Source organism: Pongo abelii, chromosome 3 (genome assembly GCF_028885655.2).
Source record: "Pongo abelii isolate AG06213 chromosome 3, NHGRI_mPonAbe1-v2.0_pri, whole genome shotgun sequence".
Taxonomy (NCBI): domain Eukaryota; kingdom Metazoa; phylum Chordata; class Mammalia; order Primates; family Hominidae; genus Pongo; species Pongo abelii.
In genome coordinates, this window is record NC_071988.2 from 172,750,078 (window position 1) to 172,769,056 (window position 18,979).

At 35.1% G+C, this 18,979-nt stretch overlaps 1 protein-coding gene across 2 annotated transcripts in view; it reads right to left on the minus strand.

Moving 5' to 3' along the window:
• Positions 1-18,979, minus strand: part of LRBA (LPS responsive beige-like anchor protein) — a 763,816-nt gene that overhangs the window by 635,015 nt on the left and 109,822 nt on the right. For both annotated transcript variants that reach the window (XM_024245927.3, XM_054553557.2), the window contains exons 11-16: positions 17,212-17,320; positions 16,753-16,905; positions 10,951-11,119; positions 8,638-8,717; positions 7,292-7,354; positions 3,411-3,508 (exon numbers count right to left, since the gene is read on the minus strand). In XM_024245927.3, coding sequence (XP_024101695.2) covers positions 3,411-3,508; positions 7,292-7,354; positions 8,638-8,717; positions 10,951-11,119; positions 16,753-16,905; positions 17,212-17,320 — 672 coding nt within the window. The remainder of the gene's footprint in view (positions 1-3,410; positions 3,509-7,291; positions 7,355-8,637; positions 8,718-10,950; positions 11,120-16,752; positions 16,906-17,211; positions 17,321-18,979) is intronic.

An 18,979-nucleotide genomic window follows, 5' to 3' on the forward strand; every position in this document is an offset into this window, starting at 1 on the left:
GTCTAAAACACCAAAAGCAATGGCAACAAAAGCCAAAATTGACAAATGGGATCTAATTAAACTCAAGAGCTTCTGCACAGCAAAAGAAACTACCATCAGAGTGAACAGGCAACCTACAAAATGGGAGAAAATTTTCGCAACCTACTCACCTGACAAAGGGCTAATATCCAGAATCTACAATGAACTCAAACAAATTTACAAGAAAAAAACAACCCCATCAAAAAGTGGGCGAAGGACATGAACAGACACTTCTCAAAAGAAGACATTTATGCAGCCAAAAAACACATGAAAAAATGCTCACCATCACTGGCCATCAGAGAAATGCAAATCAAAACCACAATGAGATACCATCTCACACCAGTTAGAATGGCAATCATTAAAAAATCAGGAAACAACAGGTGCTGGAGACGATGTGGAGAAATAGGAACACTTTTACACTGTTGGTGGGACTGTAAACTAGTTCAACCATTGTGGAAGTCAGTGTGGCGATTCCTCAGGGATCTAGAACTAGAAATACCATTTGACCCAGCCATCCCATTACTGGGTATATACCCAAAGGACTGTAAATCATGCTGCTATAAAGACACATGCACATGTATGTTTATTGCAGCATTATTCACAATAGCAAAGACTTGGAACCAACCCAAATGTCCAACAATGATAGACTGGATTAAGAAAATGTGGCACATATACACCATGGAATACTATGCAGCCATAAAAAACGATGAGTTCATGTCCTTTGTAGGGACATGGATGAAATTGGAAATCATCATTCTCAGTAAACTATCGCAAGAACAAAAAACCAAACACCGCATATTCTCACTCATAGGTGGGAAGTGAACAATGAGAACACATGGACACAGGAAGGGGAACATCACACTCTGGGGACTGTTGTGGGGTGGGGGGAGGGGGGAGGGATAGCATTGGGAGATATACCTAAAGTATGATAATAATAAATAAATAAATAAATAAATATTAAAAAATAAAAAAAAAAATAGGAATGGATCAATTACAAAGAACGGCAGTAAGGGTAGAAAAGTTAAGGAATTAAAAAATTACAAAATGTGAATGTTAAGATGAGTTAGTCACAAGGACAATGAAGTTATTCACACGTAGTGAAACTGAGATAAGGCTGTGAACCAAAAATTCACACACTAAGACTAAAAGTATGAAGTATAGACTTTCCTTGCCCAGATTTTCAATAGAATAATTCTTCTTACTAGTTTTTAAATGTCTATGATACTATCTTTCAATTTTTTTTTTAAAAAAGTAGTAAAATCCTGTACAGTAAATCACAAAATACACTAAAGCACATCCACACAAATACAGGTTATATCCACAGAAAATAAGGTTATAAAATTAGATACTCTGGCACCAAAAAGAAAAAAATCTGCCAAGCCTTTACATAAACCCTTAAATCTTTTTCTGAAATTCAGTTATTAGATAGGAAATGTGTACAAAGAAACAAACAAGTATTTATAAGCCTCGTTTGTTTTGTGTTAATATGGCTATCATATGACCTATCCATTACATTCCTAAGTATGGTATATACTCAAGATAAATGAAAACATATGTCCATACAAATACTTGTACATGAATGTTCATAGCAAGCTTGTTCAAAGTAATAATTATTAGACAGTGGTGAGGGAAAATAAAGAGTACTTTGTTTGACAGCAAAACTACAAATAAATAACAAACTGTAAATTTACCTCTTAACAATGCTTAACTTTATGTGTCAACTGGGCTAGGCCATGGTATCAAGATATGTGGTCAAATATTTTTCTAGATGTTTCTTTGAAGGTATTTTTTGGATGAGATTAACATTTAAATAAGCAGATTTTTGGTATGTGGACCTTATCCAGTTGAAAGCGTAACAGAAAAAAGCCTAACTGCCTTGGAGAAAGAGAAAATTCAGTCAGCAGACTGCCTTTGGACTTGAACTGCAACATCAAACCTTCCCTGGGTCACCAGTCAGCCTGCCTATCCTACGGATTTTGGATTTGCCAGCCTCCACAATTGTGTAAAACAATTGTTTAAAATAAATCTCTCTCATGCGTGTGTGCACGCGCATGCACACACACACTATTGGTTCTGTTTCCCTGGAGAACTCTGAAAATAAACCCCTTAGGTATAATGAATAAAGACACTTTTTATCTTATAGAGAATGAGCATTAAAAAATACCAAATAAAGAATCTGTAATAGAAGATCAATGTGCATTTGAGCCTAGGAGTTCAAGACTAGCCTAGGCAACATGGTGAGACTTTGTCTCTACAAAAAATTTAAAAAATAAGCTGGGCATGGTGGCACATGCCTGTAGTCCCAGCTACTCAGGAGACTGAGGAAGGAGGATCCCTTGAGCCCAGGAAGTCAAGGCTGCAGTGACCCGTGATCATACCACTGCACTCCAGTCTGGGTGACAGAGTGGGACCTGTCTCAAAAACAAACAAAAATCCCTGTGTGAATTTATTATAACTAGATAATTAAATTAGTTTCTGTAGCTGATGATTAAGCAAAACTAGTTGCTAAACTTTTGTTGCCCACTTTCTCATTAAACAAAAGATTTTAAACCTCCTTATATGTAAAATAGAGGTATTCTGCTTTTGTTGTTGATGACTGTTATGGACCAAATGTTTGCATACACCCAAAATTCTTATATTGAAGCCCTATCATTAGTATTTGGAGAGGGAGCCTCTAAGGAAGTAATTAAGGTTAAACGCGGTCATGAGTGGGTCCCTAATCCGATAGGAGTAACGTCATTGTAAGAAGAGACACCAGAGAGCTCACTCATGCTCTCTTTCTCTCTCTGCTACATGAGAACACAGCAAGGAAGAGGATGTAGGCAATCCAAGAGGAGAGTCTTCACCAAACACCAACCCGACTGGCATCTTGATCTTGGACTTCCCACCTCCAGAACTGTGAGAAACAAATTTTTGTTGTGTAAGCCATCCAATCTATGGTATTTGATTATGGCAGCCTAAGCACACTAATACAATGTTGAGTCAGAAGTGGGAGGTAGAGGAAGTGACATTTTAAAGGAAGGATAGAGAGCTTGTCTTGGATTTCAATTGAACACTATTTAATACTATTCTAGGACCTAAAGATAATTCTGCTAAAGAAGTCAACAATATAGTAGCTCTATAATAGCACTCACCATACAAAATACTGGAATCATTTATCTGTCTTCACAAATTAAATAGTAACAAATAGTAACACAGCCTCTATAATTAAAGATTCATTGAAAAAAATGCATGATTATAAATGGGTCTTAAATCTTAACTCATTTCATGCTACAAACTCATTTCATATGTAAGTTTAAATAATCCTTTTCATATTTAAGACGCTTTCAAATATTTCCAAACTAATCCTTTATATGAAATAGATTAAAAACTCTTGATATATTAACTCTTACCGTAACCCATTCCTTTGGTCAAAAGCAGGAATCATAGAGTTAGGGTGTTCTGACATTAATGCAACAAGCAGCTGTAGGACATCCATTAGATTGTCATCCTATAATCATTTTAGAAATTTTTTTTTAAAAATGAGGAAAAAACAACTTAGTTGAATACTGAATACTTCTGAAATAGAAATTTCAACATTAGAAATATAAGTAGACATATGTGTGATATATACTTATTTTTAACAAATTATGTTCTTTAAATGTACACATTCACCTCTGTAACTCCAAATACACATAAAATAGCAAAACAATTTCTTTTTTTGTGCAGGGGGACAGAGTCTCGCTCTCTCACTCAGGCTGGAGCACAGTGGTGTGATCTCAGCTCACTGCAACCTCTGCCTCCCAGGTTGAAGCAATTCTTGTGCATAGCCTCCCTAGTAGCTGGGACTACAGGTGTGCACCACCACATCTGGCTAATTTTTGTATTTTTGGTAGAGACAAGGTTTCACCATGTTGGCCAGGCTGGTCTCGAACTCTTGACCTTAAGTGATCTGCCTACCTCAGCCTCCCAAAGTGCTGGGATTACAAGTTGAGCCACCGCACCTGACCTCAAAACAATTTCTTTGTTTTTTTGTTTTTTGTTTTTGTTTTTTTTGAGACAGAGTCTTGCTGTGTCACCCAGGCTGGAGTGCAGTGGCACAATCTCGGCGCACTGCAAGCTCTGCATCCCAGGTTCATGCCATTCTCCTGCCTCAGCCTCCCGAGTAGCTGGGACTACAGGCGCCCGCCACCACGCCCGGCTAATTTTTTGTATTTTTAGTAGAGACGGGGTTTCACCGTATTAGCCAGGATGGTCTCGATCTCCTGACCTCGTGATCCACCTGCCTTGGCCTTCCAAAGTGCTGGGATTACAGGCGTGAGTGAGCCACCGCACCCGGCCTCGAAACAATTTCTTCATCAAAGAAATAAAATACCTTTTATGTTATATTGAATCAAGATTTTGTAAAACATAACCTTTAGAAACAGTATATCCAACATGACTGTTTTTTAAGGAAGGCTTATATATCAACAAATTGTGGGGAAGGGTTATTCTTTATTACAGAAAAATATATTAGAGCTTCTAAAATGCTACTAAATGTTGCAAATCTGGTGGTAGTGGTAGGGGTAAGATATTACGTATCATTTCTTAAACTTATCTGACCTGGAATATTTTATTCACTGTGCCTCTCCAGAAACTAGTTCTAAAAGAACACTTTGTGGGAAATGATAACCGGATCATTTTCATATACAGTATTATCTATTGTCCCTATAAAGATAAAGATAACCAATAAATGTTTACTCCGTCAACACACCACTAATATGTGGTAGTATTAGATAACATTTACAGAATACCAGCACAAGAAATGAGTTCTAGACCCCAAAAAACACTTCATGAAAATCCTTTACTACCTTTGTTGCATATACCAATATGTATGCGTATCATTAGAGCCAACTTGGACAACACTGACCCAAAAAGGAAAAGGCAAACAGCTAACAGAGTTTAGTTAACTTGGTTGCCCTGACTCTAGTTTTCCTTCACTGCTTTGGAATTTTTGCTGTGGAAGCTACTTGTATACCGAATTTTCATTAAGTTAAACAGATGATCTAGAGCTAGGACACTGAATCTTTGAAAGTGTTATTTAGAGGACCTGAAACTTTCCTAACAATAAGGAATCACTGTGACTTCCAGTTTATCTCATATAAAGTACTTTATTCAGTCCCTAAGGGTTAATAAAAACAAAATCACATATATAGATCACTATGAAATTCACCTGAAAACCTCAAATATTATATTTGGTCAGAAAAATCTGAAAATTAATACAATTGCCTATTCAAGAGGAAAAAATATCATAATCATTAATGATTTTAAGTCAAATATTACTCAATCACAAAATTTAAGCCATTCTTTTATACCTGAATTAACAAAGAGATCCAATCATTATCCCTCATTTAAAAATTAAAGAAGGCACTACTCCATTCTAAAATATATTTATTAATTCACAAGGTATTAATTATAATATAGGAGTATAAATTATCATTTAAAATGCTGCGATATATTATACTCCATCAATTCCTAAGTTTTACTAATTATAGGTAAAAAATCTAACTAAAAATAGATGATTTAGTTAGATTGCAACTGACATATATTGCATTTTCCTGGTGCTAAAAAATAAAAACAGATATTTCAACCTATTTAATTTTCTTTTTTTTGTTGTTGTTAATTACACTTTAAGTTTCAGGGTACATGTGCACAACGTGCAGATTAGTTACATATGTATACATGTGCCATGTTGGTGTGCTGCACCCATCAACTCGTCATTTAACATTAGGTATATCTCCCAAAGGACTATAAATCATGCCACTATAAAGACACATGCACATGTATGTTTATTGCGGCACTATGCACAATAGCAAAGACTTGGAACCAACCCAAATGTCCAACAATGATAGACTGGCTTAAGAAAATGTGGCACATATACACCATGGAATACTATGCAGCCATAAAAAATGATGAGTTCATGTCCTTTGTAGGGACATGGATGAAATTGGAAATCATCATTCTCAGTAAACTATCGCAAGGACAAAAAACCAAACACCGCATGTTCTTACTCAGGTGGGAAATGAACAATGAGAACACATGGACACAGGAAGGGGAACATCACACTCTGGGGATTGTTGTGGGGTGGGGGAAGAGGGGAGGGATAGCATTAGGAGATATACCTAATGCTAAATGACGCGTTAATGGGTGCAGCACACCAGCACGGCACATGTATACATATGTAACTAACCTGCACATTGTGCACATGTACCCTAAAACTTAAATAATAATAAAATAAAATAAATAAAAATAAAATTAAAAAATTAGGTATATCTCCTAATGCTATCCCTCCCCCATTCCCCCACCCAACAACAGGCCCCAGTGTGTGATGTTCCCCTTCCTGTGTCCATGTGTTCTCATTGTTCAATTCCCACCTATGAGTGAGAACATGCAGTGTTTGGTTTTTTGTCCTTGCGATAGTTTGCTGAGAATGATGGTTTCCAGATTCATCCATGTCCCTACAAAGGACATGAACTCATCATTTTTTATGGCTGCATAGTATTCCATGGTGTATATGTGCCACATCTTCTTAATCCAGTCTACCATTGTTGGACATTTGGGTTGGTTCCAAGTCTTTGCTATTGTGAATAGTGCCGCAATAAACATATGTGTGCATGTGTCTTTATGGTAGCATGATTTATAATCCTTTGGATATATACCCAGTAATGGGATGGCTGGGTCAAATGGTATTTCTAGTTCTAGATCCCTGAGGAATCGCCACACCAACTTTCACAATGGTTGAACTAGTTTATAGTCTCACCAACAGTGTAAAAGTGTTCCTATTTCTCCACATCCTCTCCAGCACCTATTTAATTTCCAACCTCCTTTTCAAACACATAATTTTAAATACCATTATAAATGAGTTGTTTAATATTTGAACATGTAAAGTCAGTAGGAAGATTGTGTTATGAATTTTTAAAACCTAATCATTTTTAGTCATTTTCGTAATCTATTTTTTCATTTGTTACACTGGTTTCTGGAAATACACTGAAAGTATGCTTTGGTATACTTTATTATTAATTCAATGAAATCTAATGTTAGTACTTTTTAAAGCCTTTCGTGATGATTCTCAAGATTCATCTTGTGGTAATAAAGGATATTTAAATAAAGATTGCTAGGGCTTAGTTCCTAAGTAGACACATTTACTCCCCATTACAGTTACATAATTACTGAAGTTTTTTTTAATTTTTACTTTTAAAAAAGTCTAATGTAGCTTCAAAAATTAAAATTTCAAAATATAAAATTCATATATTACCTCATGCATAGTCAGTAGGTAATTAAGAATGGCCTGTAATTCATCTTCCTTTACTCCAGAATCCTTCAAAAACATAATACAGGTATCTTACATTTACATGTAAAACAATGTTTAAAGAGAAATTATACACATAGATTTGTCAAGTTGGTCAGCTACTATAAATATAAAAATATAATGTAATAGAGAATCTAAATTTAAAACAAAAATTTGGGGAAGCACTAAAGACATCAGTACTCCAGAACATGTAGAGGTCAATTAACATCAGCTTCCTGTTTTCAACACCTTATATAATACGACAGCCTACTTACTAAAGCTACAGAATCCTGAAGTCAGCAAAAATAATAAGTAATGATAACTTAAAAAGTAATATCCACACCTACTACTCCTCTAAATACAGAAGACATCTTTTCGACTGAAATTAAATGTGGAGAATACAATGAACAGTTTCTGAAATTATCAAGTTAAAATGTCAAGTACCTAAAAATTAAATAGTAATCTCACTCGGGAAAAGAAAAACACACTGCACTTTTAAATATGAGCTCATTATGAAAATTTTCAACCTACTCTATCAGTACATTAATCACTAAAAAAGCTGCAATCTAAAAAAAAAAAAACACCACAAGAAGAAAAGAAATTGGAAAACAAAAAACAGTATGCATCAGGAACGAGCAACAAAACAAAGACAATTCAAAGGATACTTTTTTTAATACATGGAAATAAGGTATCTGAATCTGAAAGGTATACTAAAAGTTAGGTTTACTTGCCATAATCTTATGTGACAACTAATAAAGCATTAGAAAATCATATAGGAAAATACTGAAAAAATATTGGTAACAATTACATTTATATATTGCTATCTTATAAAACCAAAATGCCTTTTTTAGAATATTAAATTTTACTTTACCTGTAATAGAATGAAAACGGACAAAATGTGACCACTTCTAAAGGCTCATACACCTACCTGGTACATTTATACAGAAATACTATTTCTCAAAATCTGAATGTCAGTTACAAGGAGCCTGCTAAAAATTAAACCTCCTTCAGGACTATAGTGCCAAATACTAACAGAAACATAGTAAATATTTGCTGAATGAGTGAACACACTTGAGCTACTAAAGAAATTTATATAACATAAAATACAACTACCAATCCCTAATTCTACAACAATTTACATCCATATAGGCTCCAAAAAAAGAACCAAAACAAACATGGAAACATCTTTCAAAGTATTTTCCAATGTGTAACCACAGTAACCAAGCAAAGAATAAAAAAACCAAGATAGTATTTCATGTGAAATTATAATCTTCAATACACAGTATGCTATGCAATAAGCAATGTGAACTCACCTTCATCACTAATTGTTTAATGAACATCAACAAGAATGCTCGTAGAGAAAGTATTTCTTTTTGATTAGGTCGTGGTCCATCTTTTAAAAAAATATACACATACACATTTAGTATTTAAAGGACCTCAAAGCTGTCAAAGTATAAAATTCTCATTCCCAACAGCTTTTCCATTTGTTTGTAAGAAACATAAAGGTAGGTCTCCTACAGAATGACCTTTTATGCCTCTAGAAAGACAAGTGTTTAATCTTACATGCACTGTATACACAATATTTCAAACATACAAACAGGTTATGTTGAAACTACTATGAAGAAGTTTGTACTTTGAATAGGTCAAAGAATGTCCAAAACATAAAAATGAGGTAACAAATAAAATTTGTATTCAATAATAATACACTTATTTTAAGACTCTGAGAGTATTAGTAAGGTAACAGAAGTTTACAAAGAAAAAAACAAAGGAAAATCTAAACTTTCAACATTATTATCATATGTGAATTCAGTATGACAAAATTTTTCTACTGCTATCATTATATAAGCTAATACAAAAATCTCAAAAAGAATGCCTCACCACACGATATCATCCATGAAGAAGGGAAATATTATGTTAACTGCCTCTGACATCTCCTTCTCTGCTTAGAAAAGTCCTTGGTCACACATGGCTCACATTAAATCAATTTTCATGTCTCAAACATATAATTTCCAAGTAGAAAGCTTTTGAAACCAAACACTCATTGTTCTAAGATCCTAAGTTAGGGACCTGTTTTCTCATATATTTTATAATTTTTTCCCCACTAGTCACTATTTACAGATAGTTCTTAGACCACCAAAGCATAGGACCACCATGACTTTGAACAGATCAATGAAAATAGGAAGAAAATTGTTTAAAATTTGTTCCATGTGATTCCTAGACAAAAAAAATAAATAAATAAGACTAGAGTTAGAATAGGATCACAAAATTTGTCCAGCTCTCTCATTTGAAGAATGAGACTTTCCCAAGGTCACTAATCAGTTATAAAAGGCAGGTGAGAATGCAAAACCAGCACGTAGGACAGTACATGATACACCTACAGCACCATGAAAGTCATGAGAAAATTCTGACCTGGTTCTGGATCTGCCACAACCTTGCCAGCTTAAAAAGTTCATAGCTTGCTAAATTACAGGTACCAGATTCTCTGAGGCTAAACCAAGCTTATTTTGAAAGTGATATAAAAAGTAGTATGCAAATGTGAAAGTCTTTGTAAATCACTAAACAACCAAAGCCTCTTACTGCAATCAGAATGTATGTTATTGACTCCCCAGCATCTATTTCTTAATTTCAAGCAACAGCCCTTAATTTTTACCAAGTGACTGAAGTCATCTTCACTTTCAGACAATGTCTTTCAAGGTAGAGGATGCCTCCATTCCTAAGCAATCAGAGCAACTACAACCACAGAAATGGGCACATGATACAATCAAAGCCAATGAGCAACAGAGAGACTAAAAGAGACTTTCACTGGAAATACGTTATATAGGTAGATGCTCTTACACTGGATTTAAGTTGTTATGTATGTGAAAGGGGACCGGCTGCTTGCTACTACAAAGCGAGCGAATATGTGAAAACAGCCAACACAGAAGAACTGGCAAATGCAGTGAGACAAATTCAGTCCTATGGTCATACTCAGAATACCAGTATCAAGTTGTATCTGGAACTGCCAGCTTATATGAGCTGATTACCTCCCTTTTTGATGTAAGCCAGTTCCAAGGAGACTGCTATAGTTACAACCAAAAGAGCCACTATATGTCAAAAGTTTTATTTTGATCCCTTATATGAACTGCTGGACATGATGAATGAATATTACCCTTTCAGCAAGCTAGTCCTCATTATGTAAGAAAATAATTACTAACATTTTGTAATTTCATTATATCTTTAAGAGAAGCAGATAACTCCTACTTCTGTCAGAAACCACCATATTCCCAAAACACCATTTTCAAGGAATCTCATTGTGACAATCCATCTCAGCATCAATTGCTAAAAATGAATTAAGAATTTCTTGGCATTTTCAGTGTCTTACAACAACCATCCTAGTCATATTAGCTCCCCAAACAACTCACACCAGCACAAGTAGTATTCTTCCACACAAGTAGCAAGTTATTAAACTCTAGAAACCACAATTTAGGACAAACTATTAACATTATCAATGAGATTAAAATAAAATTTTGCCATAATGGAATATACAAAAACTGCCCAAATATATGATAGTACTGGTTAAAACAAAAAGAAAAATTAAATCCTGATTTGCATTTGTGTAAAGTAATATACAGACGGAAATTATATACCTAATCCTTTTGGGGTGATACCACTTCGATCCTGAGGATTCACTGCCCAGTAGTAGTACTTCAGCGTGTGCATGATGAGAAGCACTGTTCCAACTCTCCGAATGGTGTTATATATGTTGACTGTACCAATGAATTCCGTGGACAGATAAGTATAGAGCATCAGTTGAACCTACAGAATAAAAATGAAGAACTTAGAGAACCCCACCAGCATTTTATCTGTTTCCAGTAACACTTTCAGGCTGTTTTATTTTCACCATGCTTCTTCCAAAAAGTAAGATGCTGAGCCTGATAATAATATCCATATTAGATAACACATACTTATTGACACACAAGCACATGCACACACACTCCTTATAAAACCAAACCAGGTAATTTCTTCTTTTATAGCAGCATTATCAAATATGGAAACTTTTTGCTGCATTATTCCATGAAAATAACTCTGTGATTTCTATTTAGCAACCAGCAATTATTCCTAAGCATGTGTAACTTCTTTATAATAGACTTATTACTTATGCTATCTATGCATAGTTGTTTCAAAAAGCTAGAATTTCTTTCAAATACAACATTTGCAGAAAATCAGGAGCTAAAATGACTCAAAAGTACTAGTAACTCAAAAGGAAAAAATAAATAGAACAAAATCAAGAGAAAGAAAACCACAGAAAAACATATAGAGCTTACCTTGAAGAATATTAGAAAAACAGAATTCTGTTACAGTAGCTCATTACAAGAAACATTCCAATCTAGCATTTTAATCATAACATTATAGTCTCTCAACATGTATATCATGTCCCCCAATTAGGAAAGGATTCTACTAATCTCAATGATAAGTAAATTGTCTAAAAAAATACATAAGAAGTTATATAAGTTTATATTAACTTCAAAATATCTCCTCTTCATATGTAAGAGAAAGAAATAATACAAGTGCTACCCCACCACTGCACATTTCATCTTAACAAAAAATTGGCCCACCCCGGTGGTTCACACCTGTAATTTCAGCATGTTAGGAGGCTGAGGCGGGCAGATCACTTGAGGTCAGGAGTTTAAAACCAGCCTGGCCAACATCATGAAACTTCGTCTCTACCAAAAAATACAAAAATTAGCTGGGCGTGGTGGTGCACACCTGTAGTCTCAGGTACTCAGGAGACTGAGGCAAGAGAATCGCTTGAACCCAGGAGGTAGAGATTGCAGTAAGCCAAGATGGCACCACTGCACTCCAGCCTGGGCGACAGAGTGAGACCTTGCCCCAAAAAAAAAAAAATTTTTTTCAGTGAAATTATGGATCTGAAACTCATCAACTATACTCCATTACTTAGAGCAGCAAAAATAATGACTGCTTTTGCTCTACTCTCATGCTGAAATCAATTCATTTTATTGCTAGAGGGTATATTTCATAAGCTGAACAACTGTAAGTATAGGATATATATTCTTCCCTTGACCACAGACCAAACTACTGATCATTTATAACTGAACCTTTATGTTACCTTCCTGGACAATGAGGGCATTTTCCTTTTCAAACCTGCAAGGTACCTCAGTGTCACCTAGGGATTTCTTTAGAGAGCAAAAAGTAGGTACCTATCTTCCAGGTGCCCTACAAATAAACAATCAAGGCTAAATGAATTAGAGTGTCAATGAATAAGTCTAACATGGTAAAAAGTGGCAGGTTCTGAACCACTTAAAAGCAGGGCTTGGAAGATCATTGTAATTCACAAAACCATATATGTATCTATACAAATACATATACATTGTGATCTACTGACTTGCCGCAAAATGTTATTTTGATGTAGCTACTGCTGTTCAAATTGATAGGCCCAATCCACTTGTCATGGAGACAATATGACATGGCTGAAATTCTTAATCATGTTATTTCAGTCCCTTAGCAAATATTTACATCTAACTATATGCATAACACTGTATCATGGAAATACAGTGGCACGTATGCTGTCCCTAAGTAGCTGAAATACAGCTAAAAAGATAAAAAATACACTTATATTTAAGCAAAACAAATCAAAGATAATAAATATGCCTACCAAAACATGAAAAAAGTCATGAAGCAATATGTAATTGAGTGACATAGAGCTATGAAATATTATTAATTAAGAGGACAGATAAATTTTTATAGGATAAACTGAAATAGTAAAGAAAAGCTTCACTAATAAAGTAGGCATTAAGATAGGCTTTGAAGATGAGTAGTAGAATAGACAGACAGAATACAAGAGGAAATTTCAAGCAAGAAAAATGATGGTTGAAATAAAGGTTTCCCTAGAGTTAGAACAACAGTTCTCAATCTTGACTGCACATTAAAATAACTGGAAAACTTTTCTTTTTTTTTAATACTCATGCCTGAGTCCCATCCCAGTGAGGCAGGAGAATAGGGTCTGGAGGCAGCGAACCTAAGGACTTCCTAGAACTAAATCAAATGGAAACGCTACAGCTATGACAGGAAATATCCTCTCCATTTACATAGTGCATACACCGAGTAAATGACTTTGTAACTTTACTGCATCCTCTTCATTTACATAGGGCATACACCAAGCAACCAATGGAAACCTCTAGAGGTTATTTAAACCCCAGAAAATTCTGTAACGGGGGTCTTGAGCCCCTACGCTCAGGCCTGCTCCCACACTGTGGAGTGTACTTTCATTTTCAATAAATTTCTGTTTTTGTTCCTTCATTCTTCCCTTGCTTTGTGCATTTTGTCCAATTCTTTGTTCAAGACACCAAGAACCTGGACACCCTCCACGGATAACACCAGATTGATGAAATCAGAATCTGCAGTGGAAGTGGTGGGATTCTATTTTTGTTTGTTTTTAAAAACCTACCCCAACTGATTCTATCAGCAGTCAAGACTGAGAACCACCACTGTATGGAAACCTTTTGGTACCTCCCTATCCACTGAGGATATTTCCATTTTTAAGCTAGAAAATCTAGAAATAAGAATTGACATGAAATCCTTAGATAAAGGACTACTTCGTTCTGAGAACAATGGGAAACCATTAAAACTTCTGGGGCTAAGAAATGATAAGAGTCACATGTTAGGAAAATACTGGGGTTGGGCATGGTAGCTTAAGACTGTAATCCCAACACTTTCTGGGGCTGAGAGAGGAGGATTGCTTGAGGCCGGAAGTTCGAGACCAGCCTAAACAACAAAGCAAGACCCTAGTCTCTACAAAAAAATTTAAAGAGTTAGCTGGGAATGGTGGCACACACCTGCAGTATCAGCTACTCAGGAGGCTGAGGCAGGAGGACTGATTGAGACCAGGAGTTCGAGGTTGCACTGAGCCATGGCCATGAAAAGAACATGTTGGAATTCTGGCAGAATAGTGATAAGTTAGACAAAGAAATGGAAAACTGGAGAAAGTCAGAAAACTGGAGAATGATACTGTGTTAAAAGAAAAATGAACAGAGGCTGGGCCTGATGGCTCACACCTGTGATCCCAGGACTCTGGGGGGCTCAGGCAGGTGGACCACTTGAGGCCAGGAGTTCAAGACCAGCCGGGGCAACATGGCAAAATATCATCTCTACAAAAAAATACAAAAATTAGCTGTGTGTGGTGGTACACAGCTACAGTCCCAACTACTCAGGAGGCTGAGATGGGAGATCACCTGAGCTGGGGAGACAGAAGTTACAGTGAGCTGAGATCCCGCCTTGGTGACACAGTGAGACCCTGTGTCAAAAAAATAAGTAAACAGAATTTAGTAGCAACGTATAGAGATGAATGAAAGACCTCAAGATTACTCATATGCTAATTATGAATAAACCTTCCCTCATTCACTTATTATGTACTCCAATAGCCACACAAATTGTGTGTTAACATCTGTCTTTCCCACTAAATCTAAATTCTATGAGGGCAAGTATCAAGTCTATCTTGTTCATCACCATATCCACAGTGCCCACCATAAAGTAGTCACTCAACAAATATTTGTTGGGTAAATGAAGGACCATGGTAGACAAGAAAATTCATCTCTCCTGCTAGGTCATTAAAAAGATGGTCTCTGAGCAGATCTAAGATAAATGGAAATTATAAATCGCTGGTAGCTCCCTTTTCCAAAAGCAAAGCTTTTCACACCCACACATCCAGACCTTCAACTTTTAACCAGAGGTGGACTGACCATGAAGCTGATAAAGCTTAAACTTTATGACCACTGATCTATAAATGTTTCTTCCAAGACCCTAAACCTAATTTTGTATGCATTATATTGTATTCTTCTTCTTAAAAAATTTCCCACATGATAAACATTTGACCTTCAAGTCAAACAAAATTTGGATCTGCCCTTTTTTATGACTGTCTTTACAATAAAATAAAAGCAGATAAAACCCCTTGTGGATACATAAAGCAGATGGCTAAAGCAGGAGAAAATGCTAATATTATCAACTCAATTGCAAATTCTAAAAAGGGAAATTGAGGAAAGTTATTAAAAAGTAGAAGATAAGAAATAGGGTATAATAATACTAGGAAACTAAGAAAATCATAAGATGAATTTTTTTTAATTCCCCTCCAACTTAAGTATCTAATAAGAGGCTTTCTGACCACATCAAAAGAGACACAAAGCCTTACAAATATGCTGATTAGTAAGACAAAAAAGTGTCTAGTAAAAGATTTAAAAAGTAACTTGAAACAGTCCTCAAAAAGAAGTAAGACTGAGGGTCATGGAAGAAAATGAGGTCAAATTTGACCTGGAGATAAAAAGCTACAACTTCCAACTGCCTCTTTTGATTATTTCCAAATGGCAATCAGAGTCAGCAGCTGTTTTTCTCTTTAACATTTGAAAAGACCAGCTGAAAATAAGATATTAAGACTCTAGAAAAAAAGTCTGCAGACTTTTTTCTGACAACTAGAATAAGTAGGTGCTATTCCAACTTAAACAATGATACACACTGCAAGTGGGCCAAAAGGCAGAAGGGGAGAGAGGAAAACTGGGCTTGAAATAACACAACTTCTAACAAAAATTGTAGATAAGACGGATACAATTATGCAATTTAATAAAATGATCTGTTTCAAGTTATGCTTAATACTGCCACTACTGAATTTTTAGGACAATGTATTATTACAACACTAGGATTTATTAAAGATTTTGTTGATACACCTTATCACAAATTCATTTACATTCACATAGAACTAATTGGTTTGTTGTTACAAAACTGAAAAAAAAATTTGTACAAATGTTTTCATAATTTGAATTAATGTGAAATTAAAATGATTACATGAGACTAGTATATCATGCCTTCAAGGAAAAAGTGACATTTCAGTGGTACCTGTAAGAATGAAACTCAGTAGTTCATCATGTTGGAAGGCAAAAGTGTGAAGTAAAAAAGAGAGAGCAGGAGCAGGGTGAGCTCTTAAGAAATAGAAAAAAAAGAAAAAACATATATGGATATTTACAATGGAACAAAGCTACAGTTACTAGGAAACATTAATAATTACATTAAAACTGTCTGACTTTGATTTATATTTAGTAAATGAAGTCTCTCCCAAATAAAACTTTATTTCATTTAATTTCAGACAATAAAGACTATACCTGTATCTTTTAAAATAATGATATTGTTTACAAAGAATATGTTCTTTGTATGTATGTATATATTCTTTGTATATATTCATACACACACACACACACACACACACACACACACACAATTTGCAATTTTTCCTGAAGAGTAAAAAAGGATGCTTAGTCAAAAAATGCAATCCACTGAAGTCTTACATAATAGTACATAAAAAAAGAAAATCATCTTAATTATCACTCTTCTCACGCACAAAAACAGCAAAGATAGTAAAACAATATCAATATATAGATATATATTACCTTGGCTGGGGTATGAATCCATATGGCAGGATTAAGAAGAACATGATCACACAATTGCTTGAGCAGGGGCATCCCATTCTGCAGATTACTCAGATATTTTGAAAATGCAAGGCAAAGTTCAAGTACTGCTCTGCTAACATGAAATTTGGAAGACTGCAAAAAAAGTAGTTCAAATGTTACTACAAATTCAAGTCAAAGTAAGTGAATTACAGGCTATCCCTACCAGGAAAAAAATTGGCCCACAAATTATGCTCAAAGTTAAAGATGCCATGAAGCTCACTATCACATTTGTTTGATAGAGGAATGGACGCAAGGTAAAATAACAAAATGTTATTTTAGTTTAGGTAATTTTCTGTAACCAAGGAGACATTCTTGCAGACAGAATTCCTTAGCCACTTACAGAACAAATGTATGGCCTATAAATTAAGAATCAAAAACATAAAGTATTTCATACTTTACCTTTTCAAGGCTATATCCTATTACCAAGAAGCCCTTACAGGCAAGCATCTGTTCCTGCATAGCAATTGAGTTCTTCAACAATTCCATGATAAAGGCCAGCAAGGTTGAACTAGAATTTTTTAAACAGGCAATGATTAAAAAAAAATTCTATTTTTTTTAAATTACGTTAGATAGATGTAACCTTTCCATTCACCTTAATAAAAAGTTCTCCATTTCAAAGAAATTAAAGCTCCACTAAAACTGCTTCCAACATTACATCAGAACTAGATTTTTAATGTAGGATTAGGAGTTACTCAAATATTTATTTCATATACTTTATCTCAGACACATTGATAGGTGAATTACTTAGAAACGATGACAAATGTGCATGATATAGAGAAAAATGAGCAACTTCCAAAAACAACCAATAACAAATACTTATTAAAAATATACTAAGGCCTTAAAGAATAGATATAACTTAGATAAGCAAGTATATTCAACTTTGAAGTGTTAGGGGACAAAAGGTGAGAAAAGACAGTAGAGCAAACAGAGTAAGGTGTAAATCCTCAAAATGTGTTAGGGCTCCAGACTTGCGTAGTCTGAATGGAGCAGAGGGCACATGAAGAGAAAGATGAGAAAGTTAACTTGGAGGCAAACTTGAGCTCCTTGAACACTAATTTAAGAAGTTTGTTCATTATCCCAACAATAAAATTGTAATTCTCCAGTCAGTCTCGAACACTTTTAAAGCTGAATAGGGGCTACAGCCATGCTCTACTACCTACAATTTTTAAAGATCCCCGGAAGGGAAAGGAATAAGATCAGTTGTTACTGCCCTCTCAGAGAGAAGTTCCACAAAAAAAAAAAAAAAAAAAAAAAAAAGAGAGAGAGAGAAAGCATGACCAGCAGCCAATCTCCTCCTCCACATCAGTGCTTTCACTGCCAGCAATTTCAATAAAGGGGGGAGGGGGGAGGGAGAGGGACAGGGGAGGGAGGGAGGAGAGAATGGGGGGAGAGGGGAGGGAGGGAGGAGAGAAGTGGGGGAGGGGGGAAGGAAGGGAGGGGGAGGGGAGGGAGGGGGCAGAGAGGGGAGGAAGTGGGAAGGGGGAGGGAGGGAAGGGAGGGAGGGAGGGAGGGAGGAAAACTGTAAGTAAGCCCTGTTAGAACACAGCACAAAACAATTCTATAAAGTATTAATATGTCAGGGTAATTTAATTTTACATTTTTTAAAATATAAGTTGACAAATACTAGATTTGATAACTTTTTCTTTTAAAAAAAATTGTTGCCTGAAAATAATCAGGACAATTACCATTATTATACACATTGGTGGTAGACATCAAGTTTAAAAGCAAAAATCAAAGGGAGAATTTCAAAATGAGAGAATGTGAAAGTATTTAAATTTCTCAAGTAACAAATGAAACAATAATTTCACTACAAATGAAACAATAATTTCACTATAAATAGTTTCACTAGAATATATAGCCATGAGAAATTTAGACTCCTTTCCCACATTTTATGACTTACCCTAGAATTTATATCCCTTGGTCTTTTTTAGACTCAGGACTACAACACAAGAGACAAAAATGTGCTAAATGTACAATCTAATTTTTTTAAAAAAGACTAATTCACTTCGATAACACTATTAAAATTTTGGCTTTCAATTACATAAATGCAATCAGTAATAAATAATTAAAATATGAAAAGTTAAGTTCCATAATAAATCATTACCAAATAATTTAAAATATTTCAGAAATTAAAAATTTCTTATTGCATTCTGAGTAATGGGTAGTA